Raw genomic sequence first — 16,327 nt, 5'->3', positions numbered from 1 at the left:
CTAGTGATTCATTTACTTTTGAGGCTGATTAAGCATCACAGGTCAACACTGAATGCGTGTTTTAAGCTTAGGTGTCTAGGATACACAGATTTCAGAGTTATTCCTTGAGGGATTTTAAATGTCTGTAAAATAACCAACTGGAATACATAAAGGGTGGGAACAAGTTATTTCAGAGGATTAGATCTGTGATCTTGGTCTAATTAATGTTTGTTGAGCTAATTAGCATCACATTTCTACTTATTTGTAATTTATTAATTGCCTGATTTTTTTCCAAGATTTATTGAGAGGTTTTTTTTTCATTAAGATAGTGATGTGAATTCATCATAGAACCACAAGCCTTACCTTTCCCCATACAATGTGGTTGGTGTCAGGCCATTTAATGAACACATTGTTTTCCTGTCCTCTGCTGAATGGGAGATACTGTGTCTCGTTGCCAGAAATGGCTGGATCCTGTAGTGAAAACATTTAAAACTGCAAATGTGAGAAAAACACTTACAAGCAAATTCTCTCCCAAGATGTGATAATTCAATAGTGCAGAAAGAAACGGTGACCTCCAAAAATAAGATTAAATAAAACCCAGTGGATAACTTGACTTATATCTACTAGGCTTGTTACCATAACCAATGAAAATGGGAAGTTGACACTGATACCCAAATAATAAAACCCTTATGAAGGACAATATCTTTCAAAAGAAGTGAGAATATTTGTCCATTAATGAAGAAACCTTTCCATATTGTAGAAAGTAAGAGTATGAAAAAACTTTAACTAATGAAATGATGGGAAAATCCTGTAGAAACTTAAATATGACAGGACATGAGTGATTTTTCAGTAACCATAGAAACCTATACTTTTAAAATAAGATTTTGAGAATTAAAATAATTTATTGATATATTTTCATAAAATTCTTGAAAAAAATACTAACATTTGGAAAACAACTCCTGGAGATAAACCAGTTTTGTAGGACATAATCCTCAAGTAAAGAGAGCTAAAATACATTGCATTCTTAGCGTGTAGCAGCAGTGTTCCTTAAGGAAATGAAATGTCTTTATTCTGTTCTATGATGCAACATGCAAATCCAAAATGGCCATTTCTGTTTACATCCTCTCATACCTGCTCTAATTACTATTGAGGCCACTTTCATCTGTTCTTTCCTTCTTTTTGTTTCTTAAAACTATTTTTGAGACTAATTCTAGATTCTTAGGAAGTTGCTAAAACTGTGCAGAAACGTTTCTTGTAACCTTCACTTGGTTTCTCTTAGTGGTATTATTTTTTAATTATGAATATAGAAACAGAAAAGGCCATTCCACCTGCCTTAGCACCTACCAGGATGAGAACGAATCGCATGCCATTGTTCTTCATTTTCTCAATAAGGAAACCGAGGTCTTGAAAGTTGGTGCTGAGGGTGAAATCCAGCCTCCGGTTCATGTAATCAATGTCTACATGCTGAACATCCTACAGAAAGGAGCAAGCAAAATGCTCAGGATCCTAGGGCAGGTGCCCTGTGGGGCACACCGACTGCTCTGCCCAGCTCAGGATCCTGCTGCTTGCTGACCCAGCCCAGGACCGTAGCTATTTCTTTTCTCATTAATCCCCTACTCTGACTTTTCAATTTTGCTGATTGAAATTGCTTTCTGATTCATGCTCACAGTTCACCTGTCCCCACTCTTTCTTCTTCTGTCCCCTAATGGGAACTCTCTTCCCTTTCCTGCCCTTCATTCATGTCTTTCTCACTCTTCAAATCTCAAACTTGGGAAGCTTATCCAATAAAGTGCTAGTTGAAATGTTTACGAGTAGAAAGTGGGACTTCCCTAAAAAACAAAAAAGACCCTATATTTAGGTTTCACTGTTCTCTACAGTAAACCAGATTTATTTAATTAAGAATTTTATTATTTTATAGGTTTCTAGGATATATATATATATACATATACATTTTATATATAATATCAAAAGTGTGTGTGTGTGTGTGTGTGTGTGTGTGTGTGTGTGTAGACAAATGCAAGCTAGTGTAGATGATGACACATGAAACCCACCCAGTTCATGGTTGTTGAAAGATAACTAAAGTGTTTAATATTCAGATCAAAAAGAAAAATATTTCTTTTTAGCCTGAAGATGATAATCACCTACACTGCCTTAAAACTCTAGGTTAAAGATGGAGAAATGTTAACTTCCACTTAAGTCAAAACTTGAAAAAGAATGAACCAGAACATTAGAGCATTGACTCTTTTTGTAAGGTAGAACTATGGATTTTTTTCATCTTGTACTTTTCTAATTAAATATTTTAAAATATTCAATTACTTTTCTAATAATAAATATTTTCTAACTTCTGATTGATAAGATTATAATAAAATGTGTATAAAAGATAGACTGGGTATAGGTGTCAAATTATCTTTAAATAGAATATCTTAACACTCTATTCATATATTTCAATCTTAACCGTCCAAAATCCTAGGAGATGAATTGAAAGCCAAGAAAGAAAATGAGAGGTGTAAAACTCTATTCCAGGAGAAAGAGTATTCTCTCTGGAATTCTGCTTGTTGACAGTAATCGACCACACTTCTCGGGCTTTCCTGGGGACAAGATTGTCACTGTGGGGTATGTGCATAGATGGTTTAGAGAATGTGAAGGCTTCATCTCAACCACTTTCTTTCACATCACCTCTTTATATCCATCTCTCCTAAGTCCTTACTTCTAATTCTCCAGAGCCATGACTAAACTCCTGCTGTGACTACTGCAGAATATTCCTGACAGAGTCAGAGAGTGCTGACATCCTCCAATCATTTCACCAACTTCTGAAGGATTTGTGCAACTCTTAGTTTTGAACATTGACTCAAGAGGGTAGCCTGCAGTAGGTTTGTAAAGTAACATACTCTACTCAGCAAAAGACTCACAGCTACATTTTCTATGTTAAATAGCCACAACAATAATGTCAATGAGGCTGTTTTCAATATACAGCTAGCCAAAATTTCTATTAAAAAATTCAGAAGCTGAGGGAGAGTTTCATACATAAGGAATCTGAGCTGCCACCATTGCATCATACAAACTGGAGATTTCAGTAGTGTTCTGGTATCCAAAGCGACTCAGCTGGAATCCCAAGGCCCAGTATGGAGTCATGGCTGGCCGACCAATCAACTAGAATAGAAAAATGCTAATTTTTCTATTTGATTATTATACATTGTACATTACTTAGGAAATCATCATACTATATCCTACATATGTATACAAATATTGTGTTAGTTAATTTTAATGTGAAATACAAGATCCAGTATACTTCCTAAGGAAGAAAAGATAGTTGGCTTATAGTTGCAACAACTCTGGAATTTCTTCTGAGTACTGTCTGATCTAAGCCTCTCAAAAAAAAAAAATCAAACAAATATAGAACCATGGAGATCATAACTGAGTTTCTCTATATTCTATCAATTTGAATAGAATTTGGTGCCTATTACTTTAGAATTTGGTACCTGATCTGAGATTCTTAAATAGGCTATTTAGCAGGCAATTGAGAGATGGATGGGATATTATTATGCCTTTAGCATCCATAACACTGAAATCTGACATTAACAAAAGAGAGTAATAATCCAGTGGGAACACCCCAGGGTAAAAAAATTGACCAATAATGCTAAGAACATGGTAACAATACTAACAATATTAGTATGTATAATATATATATATAAACATAATATTAGTATATATAATAATATATAAATAATTTAGTGCATGTAAAACTAAAATATAAATATTTGATTTATCAATGTGTAGAATGGCTTCCAACCTCAGTGTATTGCTGAGTTACAAGTTCAGGTGTTGGCCCCAAAACCATATAAAAGTCCAAGATCCCTCCTGTGGTTCGATAAGTTAGGGCCGGAGTGGGCTGGAGTGTCACATCTGTAAAAATTTAAAAGTAAAATGTAGATAAAGCACAGCCATAAAGCTGTAAATCACCCTGATAGAAAATCTGTCCTAAAAATTCTACTTTTACTCTCATTCTTCAATGTCTGCCTCCTCTAGAAAGTTATCAACAAAATCAGAGATGGATTTGAGAGCTTTCCAAACATAATACACTATTTCAACAGCTTATATCATGTGGTGGAGAGGAGCTAAAGTATCATGGCAGAATTTTACATTTAAAACCAGGTATAGAGCACTTAATGAGTCTTGAATAAATGAAGAAAGAATGGAAAGTCAGCTTAATTATTACATTTCCCTTACCCTTAATTTCTTTATTTCTAGAAATATCCCTGATCCAAAGAGAGGTCTGCAGTTGTTTATGGTGGTGCATGGGGGAGGCACCTCTGTCTTACCCATGGCATTGCTGTTCAGCAGGAGCACTCCATGGGCATTACCGTCCTCCTCCAATGCCATATAGTAAGGGTGGACACCATAGGACTTCTTATACTGGTAATAAAGAGGGTAATAAAAATGAAAAGCCAATAAATTGTTTCCAGTCCATAGCCCAAACAGTAAACTCATATTCAACATGAAATATTCAATTCCATGTCACATCTTCTGTAGAGGCTTCTTCTCTTTACCCCAAGTAAAAAGCTATGTCTTCCTCTCTCTGCCCCCCATCCTTTATTATTGCATTTTTTTCTTGTGGTACTGAGGACTAAACTTAGCACCTCAACAGGCTAGACAAGTACTCTACCACTGAGCTACACCCCAAGATCTTTTTATTTTCACTTTTGAGACAGTCTCACTAGGGTTCCCAGGCTGACCTTAAACTTGAAATACACTGCCTCAGTCTCCAGCATAGCTGGAATTATAGGAGGGAACAACCATGCCCAGCTTATTATTACATAATTCTGTCACAGCACTCAATATATTGTGCTATCATTATTTCCTTACATATTTCTGTCTATAAGGATCTGAAGAGCAATGATACTTGTTAAATTTTCCAGTAAGCACTTAATAATGTGCTAAGCACATAGAATATATATTTCAAAAACATATATTTTGAAATAAATAAAATCTGTTGTCCATGCAGGCAGAAATATATGTGTGTGTGTGTGTGTGTATATGCATACACATATACATATACATATATGCATATATATTCTTAACAAAATAGCATGCTTATTATTTTATAAACAAAGCACATTTATCAACATAAAGCAAAGCTGATGAGTACGTTGATATTAATTTATGGGCATAAAAATCACAAGAACTAAAACATATTTAAATAAAGAGAAACTGACTACTAATTTCATTCCTGTCCTTACCGCTGGTGCCTCATCGTGAGCGAACATGCCCCATGTGTGCCAGCTCATGTTTCTTCTGAAAGTTGTGTGCTCACTTTCCCCAAAGCCATAGATGTACTGAGAGGGAAGTCGAGTAGAAATAGAAAGGAACATGTCGTTGAAGGTGAAGCCAGGGAGCTGAGAATCCCACCTGCAAAGCAAAGGAAGACCTCCACACTGAGCTGGAGACCACAGACCAGAGCAAACATGGAATATATGTGGGCTGCCTAGTTGATTCAGCAGGCTCCTAAAACATTGCATGTCTGGATTCAGGTTCAAATACTATGAAATGGCCCAGGTCGTAGTTACCATGAGTTGGTACCAAGGCTTCACGCTTGCATTTTTACTCTGTGGTTTGCAAGACTGAGAGCTCCTTTTCAGAAACATGAACTCATGGAAGGCAAGAATCAATTCTCATTCATCTCTTTATTTCTTGTTCTACACTGACATATAAGCTTGAACAAGCATGTGAATGCATAAATGAGGTCTAAAAAACACTTTGAAATAGGAAAATGTGAAATTCTCAGAACAACTTCTCTAGAGTGTCCAAAGAACTTCCTGAAAAGGACATGAGAGAGAAAACAAAATACATACTACAGACATCAGAAGACATACACAGAAACACACACGTGCACACACACACACAACTTCTACTGAGATGTGGAACTTCATAGAGAAAACTCCAGACCTTCCACAGTAGGTCAGGGACTAAAACCTGAAAACAAACAATTCCTTTTATGCTTAATATCAAGAGAATGCTTTAAGTCTATGGTGTCATAAAAGAAAAGTCAATAGAAGGAGCCATTTTTCTCTCCTTACTAATTTCTGTGTGTGTGTGTGTGTGTGTGTGTGTGTGTGTGTGTGTGTACACTTTTATTAGTGCAGTATAATCTCATATAATAATGTAGAACATCATTTCCCTCCCTCCCAATACAGAGTTCCCAGATTGATGTTGGTATATATTCACATGTATGTACATAGTCAATGGTAAATACTATCATTAATGAGCCTCAGCCTTCCTCCTCCCCTACCCTTACATCTCCTCTCTGGTTCCACTGAGGTTTCTCTTCTATTATCTGGAATCTCTCTTATATACCAACTACTCTCTATTCTGCACATATTAGAGAAAACATAAGACCTTTTCTGCTTCTCTCTCCTACCTGTTCAACAAGAACAACAAATAGAACATGGATTTCTCTCTCTGAAATCAAACAACATATTTTTTAAACCTTGGATAGATTAGTTTTTATGCATTAATGACTAATAGAAAAAAATCCCTAATAAAGTAGGATAAATTGTTATGCTATTTAACAAACACACATATTTATGTAGAGTGCCTAAGATTAATATTTTACTTGTATTAAGTAGAACCACTGAAATTAGATCTAAATACACTATAATTAAGATCAAATAAATCATACTTACATCACAGTGTGGGAGCTTTTGCGTCGAATCTGTATTCCAAAAGGGTTATTCTGAATCCTGACATCATACAGGCAGTTTTCAGAGGAGCCAACTGGTGACTGAGGGGTGTTCAGAGGTACGGGGACCTCATACCTTTTATTACTAGGATCATAGATCTGGCAAAGAGAGAGAAGGAAATTCTTCCTGATGGTGTCTCAGACCTAAATCCTTTTATACCAGCCCAAATACTAGGTATTGAACCCAGAGACATTCTAGCACTGAGTTATACCCCAACTCTATTTTTGTAATATTTATACTTCTATTGGTACATTATTGCCTCATTGCATAATGTAGTTCACAGCGATAGTGACATACATGCACACAGCGCTTGGTAGGCTTTCTCCCGGCTCCCTTTCCATTCCCCTGCCTCCATATAGGGTACTGATGTTGACACTGGTATTCTTACATATGTACATAATATGTACATAATTTCATGGAAGTGATTCCTTCATTGATTCTCCCTTTCCCCGCCCCCATCTTCCGACTCCCTGGTTCCACTGCAGTTTCCCCTCCATTATCTGAAGGCACTCTGGTATGCCAATTACTCCCTAGCTTAAAGTCTTGCTACATTGATGAGAGTCTCACTATTTACTGGGCTGTTTTTGAACCTGCAATCCTCCTTTTTCAGCCTGCTAAGTACTGGGATCATAGGCAGGTTCCACCACTTGAAGCTCAGTTCCTGTATGTTTTGAACCATTTCAACCACACTAGGAAGCATCAAATATCCCCCAAAAATACATGTGATGTCTGCCTGATTCCTGTGTCTGGAAAACATGGTGAACTTCAGAAATGCCTCATTAAAACCAACAGGGCCTTTCCTCTAGAGAACTTGTGATATTAAGGGTATAGACACACACTCATGGATAGAGTGAGTGTGCATGTGTGCGTGTGTGCTTGTGTATGTTTATGACGAGTGCTATATGAATGTGTATGTGCATGTAACCGTCAGATTGTGCATGAGTGAGTGTGTGTTGTACACCTTTTCCATTCCTGAGATGTCCCTGTATACCCACTGTTCTTTTCCACTTGTCTAGCAGGCTTGGTGTGTAGGAGAGATGAGAGAAGTGAGATTGTTGTGCAAATGAGAAGACCCTCACTATGACCAAGCACCCCTTTCCTCATGCTTTCATTCACCCACATCTTAGATGTCAGTGAAATGGTTTTACAAAGCCCTGATTTTCAAAACTTGGTTTCTTAAATCCAAAACAGTATCATTTTCTGGGAGCTGATTAGGAATAGACACAGTGTGTCCTCATTCCAGACCTGAATCAGAACATTCATTTTTGCACAGGATGATTCATGACACATGACACATGCAAGTATCAAAAACAATGTCAAGAGCTCAGCTGTTCGAGACAATGTCCATCAGCTACATGTGGCTACTGAGCACCAGAAATTCATGAACCAAAATTGAGATTCACTGTAAGTGCAAAATACAAATGGAATTTGAAAACTTGGCAAAATTAAAAGATTGGAAAATATCTCCATAATTAAAGTTGGATTTCAAGGTGAGATATTTATTTTTGCATAATAGTTAAAGATAATATCATAGAGTTAATTTCACTTAATCTTTTTCAAAAAACATTTTTAAAAACACACCTAGATCTCATTAATTAATAATTATAGGAAATTTAGAATCCTGGTGATCTAAGGTCATACCCAGTCTCTGCTATCTACTAACTTTCTAATCCTTACCCTTCTGGGCCTCCTCAGCTCCTGTAAGTATAAACTAAGGATTATGGATAAAAAGTATTTTCATGACTCCCATATCTACTAAACTATAAGTTGAGAATTCCATCTTGGGAAGCAGAATCTGCAATGTGGGAATTACCTTGACCTGAAGCATGTTCTCTGTGTGGTATATCACGCTCAGTCTGAGGTACCTGATCTTTTCAGAGAGAGAATCAGAGAGGACAGTGGTGGTTGCTGATGAGGGTGGTGGAGCTTCTTTTGCCCGTGTAGATGCTGAAACCTCCAGGAGGGAGAGGTCGGTGGTGATGCCCATGGGCAAGTACTGAATATTACTGGCAGCATAATTAGGGATGGTGTCATAGTAACAGGTCGGAACACCAGGAGAAGTTGTGTCCTGCAACACAGGAGGCATTTTTTTTCATGCTCTTCCATGATACTTTGAGACTCTACTAAAGAAATTAGTTATCAGAGACTAAGTCTCAGGACAGTTTTGCTCATTATTATGAGTTAAAGTTGAATTGTTTCTCCCAAAAGATAAGTCCCAGTTCATTTACTGTTAATGTGGCTAGTTGAAAATAGGTCCTTTGGGGATGATAAGTTAAGATGAGGTCATTAGAATGGGTTCTAATCCAATATGACTACTGACCTTATTAGGAGAGGAAATTTGGGCATAGAGGAACAAGCAGACAGGAAAACAGCATATGGATATAATGATATAAATTGGAGTGGTGTATATGCAAATTAGTGCATGCCAAAATTTCCCAGCATACCATGAGAAGCAAGAGGTGAACCACACAACCTCCCTCACAGCCCTCTGAAGGGACCAACACTCCAACAACTTGCTCCCAGATGACTCTGAAATAATGTATACTATTAGAGCCAGCCAGTTTGTAGTACACTCTACATCAGTCCTAAATAATGAACAGAGGTACATATATAACACATGGATGTCATGACAAAACATCCAGAAAGTTTAACCTGAAGCCTGGAACCCAAAGACAGGATCCAGTATTTTTATTGCCCCAGTTCACTCAAGAAATCACTACTTTTTCCAAGTTTTCATTCCCTCTATTCAAATGAAGAGGACCACCCTTACCTTACCCTTCCTGTTTGGGCTCTCTAATAGATAAAAAAATTCACTTAAAATACCTAGTGTGACCCAATGTACACTCTGATGTCAAATGGAGATCAAGAGATGTGGCCAGAGAAGTGGGAGTTGCAAAGTTTCTCCTGAATCAGGACATTCGAGAATAATGTAGCTCACCTCTCCCACAGAACTTAGAGAATGCATGGTGGCACATGGTCATGATGCACTTCAGGCCATCAGCATTTCAAAGGTTCCTTGTTACTTGTGGGGAAATTTCTACAACTTCTAGGCCAATGTGGAATCTATTCTTGATCATGGTTACCTCCCAAAGACACCCGCGCTGTCTGCAGCTCTCTTCAGAGGGAGTAGGATCCTCAGGGTAGCAGTTGAACTTCTCTAGGTCACTGACCAAAAGATCCCACTCAATAGAGAATTCTTGTCCCAGAATTAGGCCCTTGAGATTAGTGATGGTCACCACCTTGGGAAAGAGAAAGATTCTAGTAACTAATGAGGTGAGGTAGAACTACATGGATAAAGTTTTTGCCTAATAGTCTAGAAGTCAAAGTATATGCTAATAGTCTCCAGAGCTAGGCCAGTGTATGGAACAATGTTTTCTCTATGCCTCTTCTGGGATCAGTTTTAAATTTGTAGAAAATAGCTAACTTTCTTCTTAGGGTCTCAAGTCTCACTGTCTTCTTCAAAGCTCTAGTACCAACAAAGAATAGGAGTTTGTATCTGCATACATGTGCTTCTCCTGCATTCTATGACATGGTGTCTCTCCAAACAAGTCATTTTTCTCTAGACTGTCAAAGTCAAAAAAAAGGACTAACTGGCTGTCAAAATCTTCAGGCTAGGGCTTTCAGCCAAGTACCCTTCAGGATAGAACACTCTCTTACCTTTGTTGAAGCACTGTAAGTAACTTTTGAAATGGGAGTGACAGAATTGTCATGTAAGACATTAAAATTACTGGGCTTTTTGTCCATTCCCAAGATTCTGATGTCTGTAAACATGAGGTTGTCAGGGTCCACATAATTATTATTTATAATTTTTGCTTGTAGACGGTTCTGGGGGGGGGGGAAAACAGTCAATTTAGAATCCAGGTACATTACATTCAACATCTCTCTTCTGGCGATCTCAGATATTTCCTTTTCCTCTGTGTGCCAAGTGATTGTCCCCAGGGAAAATATTAATGCAAACTCTTCACATCATAGATACTTTATTTATACTTCATGTTTACATTTACTGATTTTTTTCAAATAATATGGGCCTGACATTGTGGAATTTTCAAGTAGATTAGATGAGTACTTACAAAGCAAAGAGATGCAAGCATGCTCACAGACCCATTATTACATGACCTACAGACACCCATTATTACATGAAGATATAGACACACACATGCAAGTGTTTTTCCTTTTCATTTAAGTTATTAACAAAAGAATGAAAATTTATGAATTCTTACTCTGTGTGTTTTTTTACATGTTAGTTTATTCAATTTTCCCAGCAGAATATGAGATTGAAAATATAATTACCCCATTTTTCAGATGAGGATTCTGAAGCATGGAGAAATTAAATAGCTTGTTCAAGATACATAAAAGCTGCCTAACATCATTTGACTTCACAGAAATTTGCATTAAAGCCACAAGGAGATATAACCATAGACTTATCAGAATGACTAAAAGGAAAAATTGTAACAACATCAAATGCTGGGGATGATGAAGAGGAACTAGGTCACACATATATTGCTGGTAGAAATGTAAGCCAATACAGTGACTCTGGAAAAGAGTTTGAAAGATTTTCATAAAACTAATCATGCACTAATATAAGACCTAGCAAATGTATTCTCAGGCATTTATATGTATAAAGTAATAAAAACCTATGTTCATATCAAAATCTGTACATGAATTTCCATAATCACTTTATTTTACTCAGAATAGCTCAGTGATTAGAGACACCTCAGATTTTCTTTATCAAATGAACAATTAAACAGAAGGTGGTACATCCAGGTGCTGGAATCCTACTGTGCAATCAATAGAAAATAAAGAAACAGCCTGGCATGGTGGCGCAAGCTTGTAATCCCCACACTTGGGAGGCAGAGAAAGGAGGATCACGCTGGTTCAAAGCCAGCCTTGATGGCTTAAGAGGCCCTGTTTCCAATTAAAAATAGAAAATAGGTCTGGGAGTGTAGCCTGGAGATACAAGGGTTTCTAGCAACTCCAGTACCACCAAAAAAAAAAAAAAAAAAAAAGCAACCTGAAAGAATTTTGAGGAAATGGTACTGAATAAACAAGTGTTAAAGGTTACATATTTTGCATTATTCTACTTATATAACATGATTGAAAGGACAGAATTATAGAAATGAAGACCAGATTATTGGTTGTCAAGGCCTGAAGAAGAGGTAGAGAAAGGAGGAAAGTATGTGTGGCCACTTTAGGGCAATAAAAGAGATCTTTGTGATAATGGAGATATTCTATATTTTGATAGTACCAATGTCAATATTCTGGCATTATCATTAGGTAAAATTATATAAAGTGCACATAAGAACCCTGCTGTTATTTATTACAACTACCTAGGCATCTTTAATTATTTCAGAGGTAAAAGCACAAATTTTAAAAACAACATGAATTTATAAGAAGTAAAAGATAAGAAAGGAATAAAGATCCTCACAAAGGAAATGTCTATTCATACATGTAAGAAAACCAAATTAGAGTATCTCTCATTTTCCACTAACCATGTGGCTTTCTCCTCCTCTCAGTCCCCTGGAAAACAGAGATGACGCAAATGATGTTCTATATCTTTCAATCTTTCAGAGTCATCACTTGACACCTGTACCCACAGCCAAGTTTCAGGGGCTGGAAGTGAAAAGTGCTTGAAAAGGTACCTGAGTACTCATCATCCACACCCGCAGCACACATCCACTTATATCTTTCATTAAAGTCACATCTTGGCATCTGGGACTCATCACATTAAATTCAAAGGCAATAATTTTTTCACAAAAAAATGATTCCATAATTTATGCACAGATCTCATATGATATTGTATAGGCTTGGACATCTGCTACAGATTGAACACTTTCATATTAACCTAAACCCTTTCTGTGACCATCACAGTCCAACACTGCCCTGTTCCACATGATCAAGCATCTATAGAACACCAAAAATCCAAAATGCAATCTGAGCTAGGAGCATAAAGGGTGTGTTCCTTGAACACAGTACTTACAGAAGCAACAGAAAACTCATACAGAATATACATCTTTTCAGTTACAGCATCTGAAAGGGAAAGATCCATTGTCATGGGCATCAGAAGTGCTATCAAGTCATGCTCTTCATCTAGAGTATCTTAGCATCTAATTTTGTCTAAAATCTACCCGTTTCTTTTACAATTTCTAAAGAAGTTTCTTGGGCTTCTTTCTATCAGCTCTTACAGCAATTCGTGGTACCAGTTTACTGGTATTTGGAACATCTTGCATTGCACTGTAATTATCCACATGCACGTTGTATCTATCCCACTAAACTATGGGCTCTTCAAAGTCGGTAGTCATGCCAAACTTCTCTTTATAGCTCTTGTATATGGTGCAGTCATAAATAATGCATAAATATCCTTAAATTTTAATCCCATTAAAGGCAGGATTTTCATATAATCAGCCTAAAAGTTTTCCTGAGATATTAATTTCAAAGCTTTATGGTTGGAAATATACTCTACAAACTAGATCCATCTGGCTCAATAGTGACTGGATCAGTGCTTTATAAAGCTATTAACAAAATTCCCTGCTTGATATTAATAATGAATTGAGATAAGAGAATAAGTAATTGCAATGATTTCTGTTGCTCTGTAGTGTTCATAACACATAAATTGCACATTTTAATCTCTTTTTATATCTTTTGCTGGTGCATTATAGTGATATAGTGATAGATTCACATATGCATGTAATATTATCTGTTCTGTTTTCATCCCTGAACCTCCCCTTTCCTTTTCCTTCCCCATCCCCTAATCCCATTCAACTACTCTAATGGTATCTCTCCTAATTTAATGAGATTTTCTTTTTTTCTTTCTTTTTCTTTTCTTTTTTCCTCTCTAGCTTCCACATATGAGAGAAAATATGTGGTCCTTGTTTTCTAAGTCTAGCTGAGTTCAGCATGATATTTTCCAGTTTCATCCATTTTTCTTCAAATGTATCTACTTTATCCATTCCTCCATGGATTGACACCTAGGTTGGGTCCATTACTTGACTGTTGTGAATTATGTTGTAAACATGAGTACACATGTATCACCACAGTGTTTGGACTTTACTTCTTTTAGAAAGGCAGCAGATCTATTTCAATGGATTGGACTTGACTTATAGAACTTCCTCAATAAATTTTAACACACTGAAACTACAGTACAGAAACTACTGACATGATAATAGGATCATGTCCCTTACTGAACAGCCTGTATTTATTCATTTGCACTGAGAACACAGTGATGCTCCCATGAGGAAGCCTACCTTTAGCCACACCGTCATCCCAGTACAGTGCTCCCCTTGCTTCTCTCTTATAGTCCAAGGCGACAATGAGACCCAGAGAATTCTTCCGGCTGAGAAGAACAATTCTCAGTTTCAGAGGATGAAGAAGAGATGAAACAAGGTAAAACCATCCCCCCTTCATGTCCTAGGGGCAGAAACCCCTAGACTATATTGCAGAAACTGAGTAGATATCAACATTCTGTGGAAATGTGAAGTCAAAAACAGACAGGCAGCAGAGGTTGGTGGAGAATGACCATAAGAAGATTGGTGGAGGGAGGCAGGTCCTGCTAGAAACTGGATTGGTGCTCATTCTAACAAATAATATTCACTGGTTTCTTAATTAATTAATTAATTAATTAATACATTTATCCTCACAGTCATGCTAAAGAGTCAGATACTCAGCCTCCTCAGTTTGTCAATAATGCACATAAGCACAATGAAGTAAGTTTCCCAAGGTAATATCTAGTATGTAAGAAAAAGAGCACTTGGATTCAAGCTGTCTGTATTCAAAATCTGAGCTCTTTAACTTGAAGCTATGCCAACTTTCACATGATGGTTCTTATCTACTATAAATTTATAGACCCTCATGCTTTGGGAGATATAACTCAGGATAATTTCTGTCCATATGGAATGCTTATTTTGACTATTGGTATAATATTATGTAATCAAAATGTAAAGAAATATGGTCATATGAAAGAATTAAGGCTACATTTACCCCATTCCAAATGAGAAAACTGATGCCAAATATAGACCAACTTTGAAAGGTGGAGAAGAAGACTGCTTACTGCAGGTTTCCCTTGCCTCATCTCTCTTTGCCTCTCCATAATTCCCTGCCCAATTAAAGCACCAAATATTTCACAACTTAGAAAAGAAAAGAGCTTACCTCATTTCGGTAGTTGTGTTTGGCTGCTGGGTGGGAAATATGTAGCCCTCTCGAAAGTGAAGCCCTATCCTGTCACCTGGGAGTGATATATTCACAAACTGTTTCCTCCATGGGATGGCCACTCCCTAGTCAACAAAAATAAAACAGAGAAGATAATAAACTGTATAGGTTAAGAAAGAACTTAGAGATAATCGAATTCAATCACCTTGCCTTAAAGCAAAGAAACATGGAGACCTCAAAATGAAGTGATTTAAACAAGACAAATAATACAGAGTAGAGCTGAAACTATGTTATGGTTTAGATTTAAATGTCCCCCTAGACTTCACATAGACAAAGTAGCCATGGAAATAACCTTGGGGATTTATATCCCTTCTTCACCTTGCTTGCTTTCTCTGCTTATGGCCTCTGTGATGTGAGAGCAGAATGTGTATTCATTCTCTCTCTCTCTCTCTCTCTCTCTCTCTCTCTCTCTCTCTCTCTCTCTCTCTCTCTCTCTCTCCCCTACACCATGCCTGAGCTACCCAGACTTTACCTGACCTAACATAGACTGAATTCTGAAATCTCCAGAACTGTGAGCAAATAAATCTTCTTCCAAGTTTTATCAGGTTTTTTGAGTCCCGGCAGTGAGTGAGAATGTTGGCTGCAACAGACTCTAACCCATCTTCTTTCTTTACCTTGTACCATACTATCTGCTGTACCTTGTATTTAAAGTGTCCCCCAAAGTCCCATGTGTTCAAGGCTTGGTTTCTTGGTTAGTGCTATTGGGAGATGACAGAAACTTTAAGAGGTGAGGCCTTGTGAGAGGTTTTGGGTCACTGGACACATGTTTTCAAAGTGTATTATAGGACCCCGGCCTCTTCCCTTTTCTTTCTTTCTGAGGTGAGTAGTTTTGCTCCACCAGCATCACCATGACAAGATTCAACAGGCCAAAAACAATTGGTTTATTCAATCATGGTCATCTGAAGCTATAAGCTGAAATAAAACTTATCTTTTTTAAAGTGATCATCTTAGGTATTTAACAGAAAGCTAACACACATTTATATCATAGGTAAAGGCCAACAACTAGTCTAATAGCTGTATGGTTGCCAGATTAATATAGTGAATTTCCATAAACCCATGCTAGCTATTCAAATTATATCCTCATACATTTGGGAAAGTATCTGGCTATGATCTGTATGTTGATGTCCCCTAAAGTTTATGTTAGAACTTAATACCCAATTGTGATGATACGAAGGGAAGGGGGCTTTGAGTAAATTAATAAGTCATGAAAGCTCAAAGAGAAGCTGCCACCAATGAATGAGTGAGCCCTCTTCAGACATGTAATCTGCCAGTGACTTGATTTCAGACTTTTCAGCCTCCAGAGCTATAAGTAGTAATACAGTGTAAATGAATAGTGAGTAGTAAATGTGTAAATGACTAGTCATTTACACATTCTTCAGTATAAGATAGTTTGTTATACCATTCTGAAT

At 37.1% G+C, this 16,327-nt stretch overlaps 1 protein-coding gene across 1 annotated transcript in view; it reads right to left on the bottom strand.

Moving 5' to 3' along the window:
- Window positions 1–16,327, bottom strand: part of LOC308266867 (putative maltase-glucoamylase 2) — a gene marked incomplete at both ends in the record, with an annotated part of 68,018 nt that overhangs the window by 10,773 nt on the left and 40,918 nt on the right. The window contains 13 exons of the mRNA XM_080701255.1: window positions 343–450; window positions 1,324–1,452; window positions 3,004–3,129; window positions 3,770–3,882; window positions 4,299–4,392; window positions 5,217–5,385; window positions 6,660–6,814; window positions 8,530–8,784; window positions 9,800–9,955; window positions 10,374–10,541; window positions 12,694–12,743; window positions 13,958–14,046; window positions 14,859–14,983. Of these exons, the coding sequence (XP_080557381.1) occupies window positions 343–450; window positions 1,324–1,452; window positions 3,004–3,129; window positions 3,770–3,882; window positions 4,299–4,392; window positions 5,217–5,385; window positions 6,660–6,814; window positions 8,530–8,784; window positions 9,800–9,955; window positions 10,374–10,541; window positions 12,694–12,743; window positions 13,958–14,046; window positions 14,859–14,983 (1,737 nt within the window). The remainder of the gene's footprint in view (window positions 1–342; window positions 451–1,323; window positions 1,453–3,003; window positions 3,130–3,769; window positions 3,883–4,298; window positions 4,393–5,216; window positions 5,386–6,659; window positions 6,815–8,529; window positions 8,785–9,799; window positions 9,956–10,373; window positions 10,542–12,693; window positions 12,744–13,957; window positions 14,047–14,858; window positions 14,984–16,327) is intronic.

This window comes from Muscardinus avellanarius, assembly GCF_963383645.1.
Source record: "Muscardinus avellanarius genome assembly, chromosome: 9".
Taxonomy (NCBI): Eukaryota; Metazoa; Chordata; class Mammalia; order Rodentia; family Gliridae; genus Muscardinus; species Muscardinus avellanarius.
This window is presented reverse-complemented; position numbering and strand designations above follow the sequence as displayed.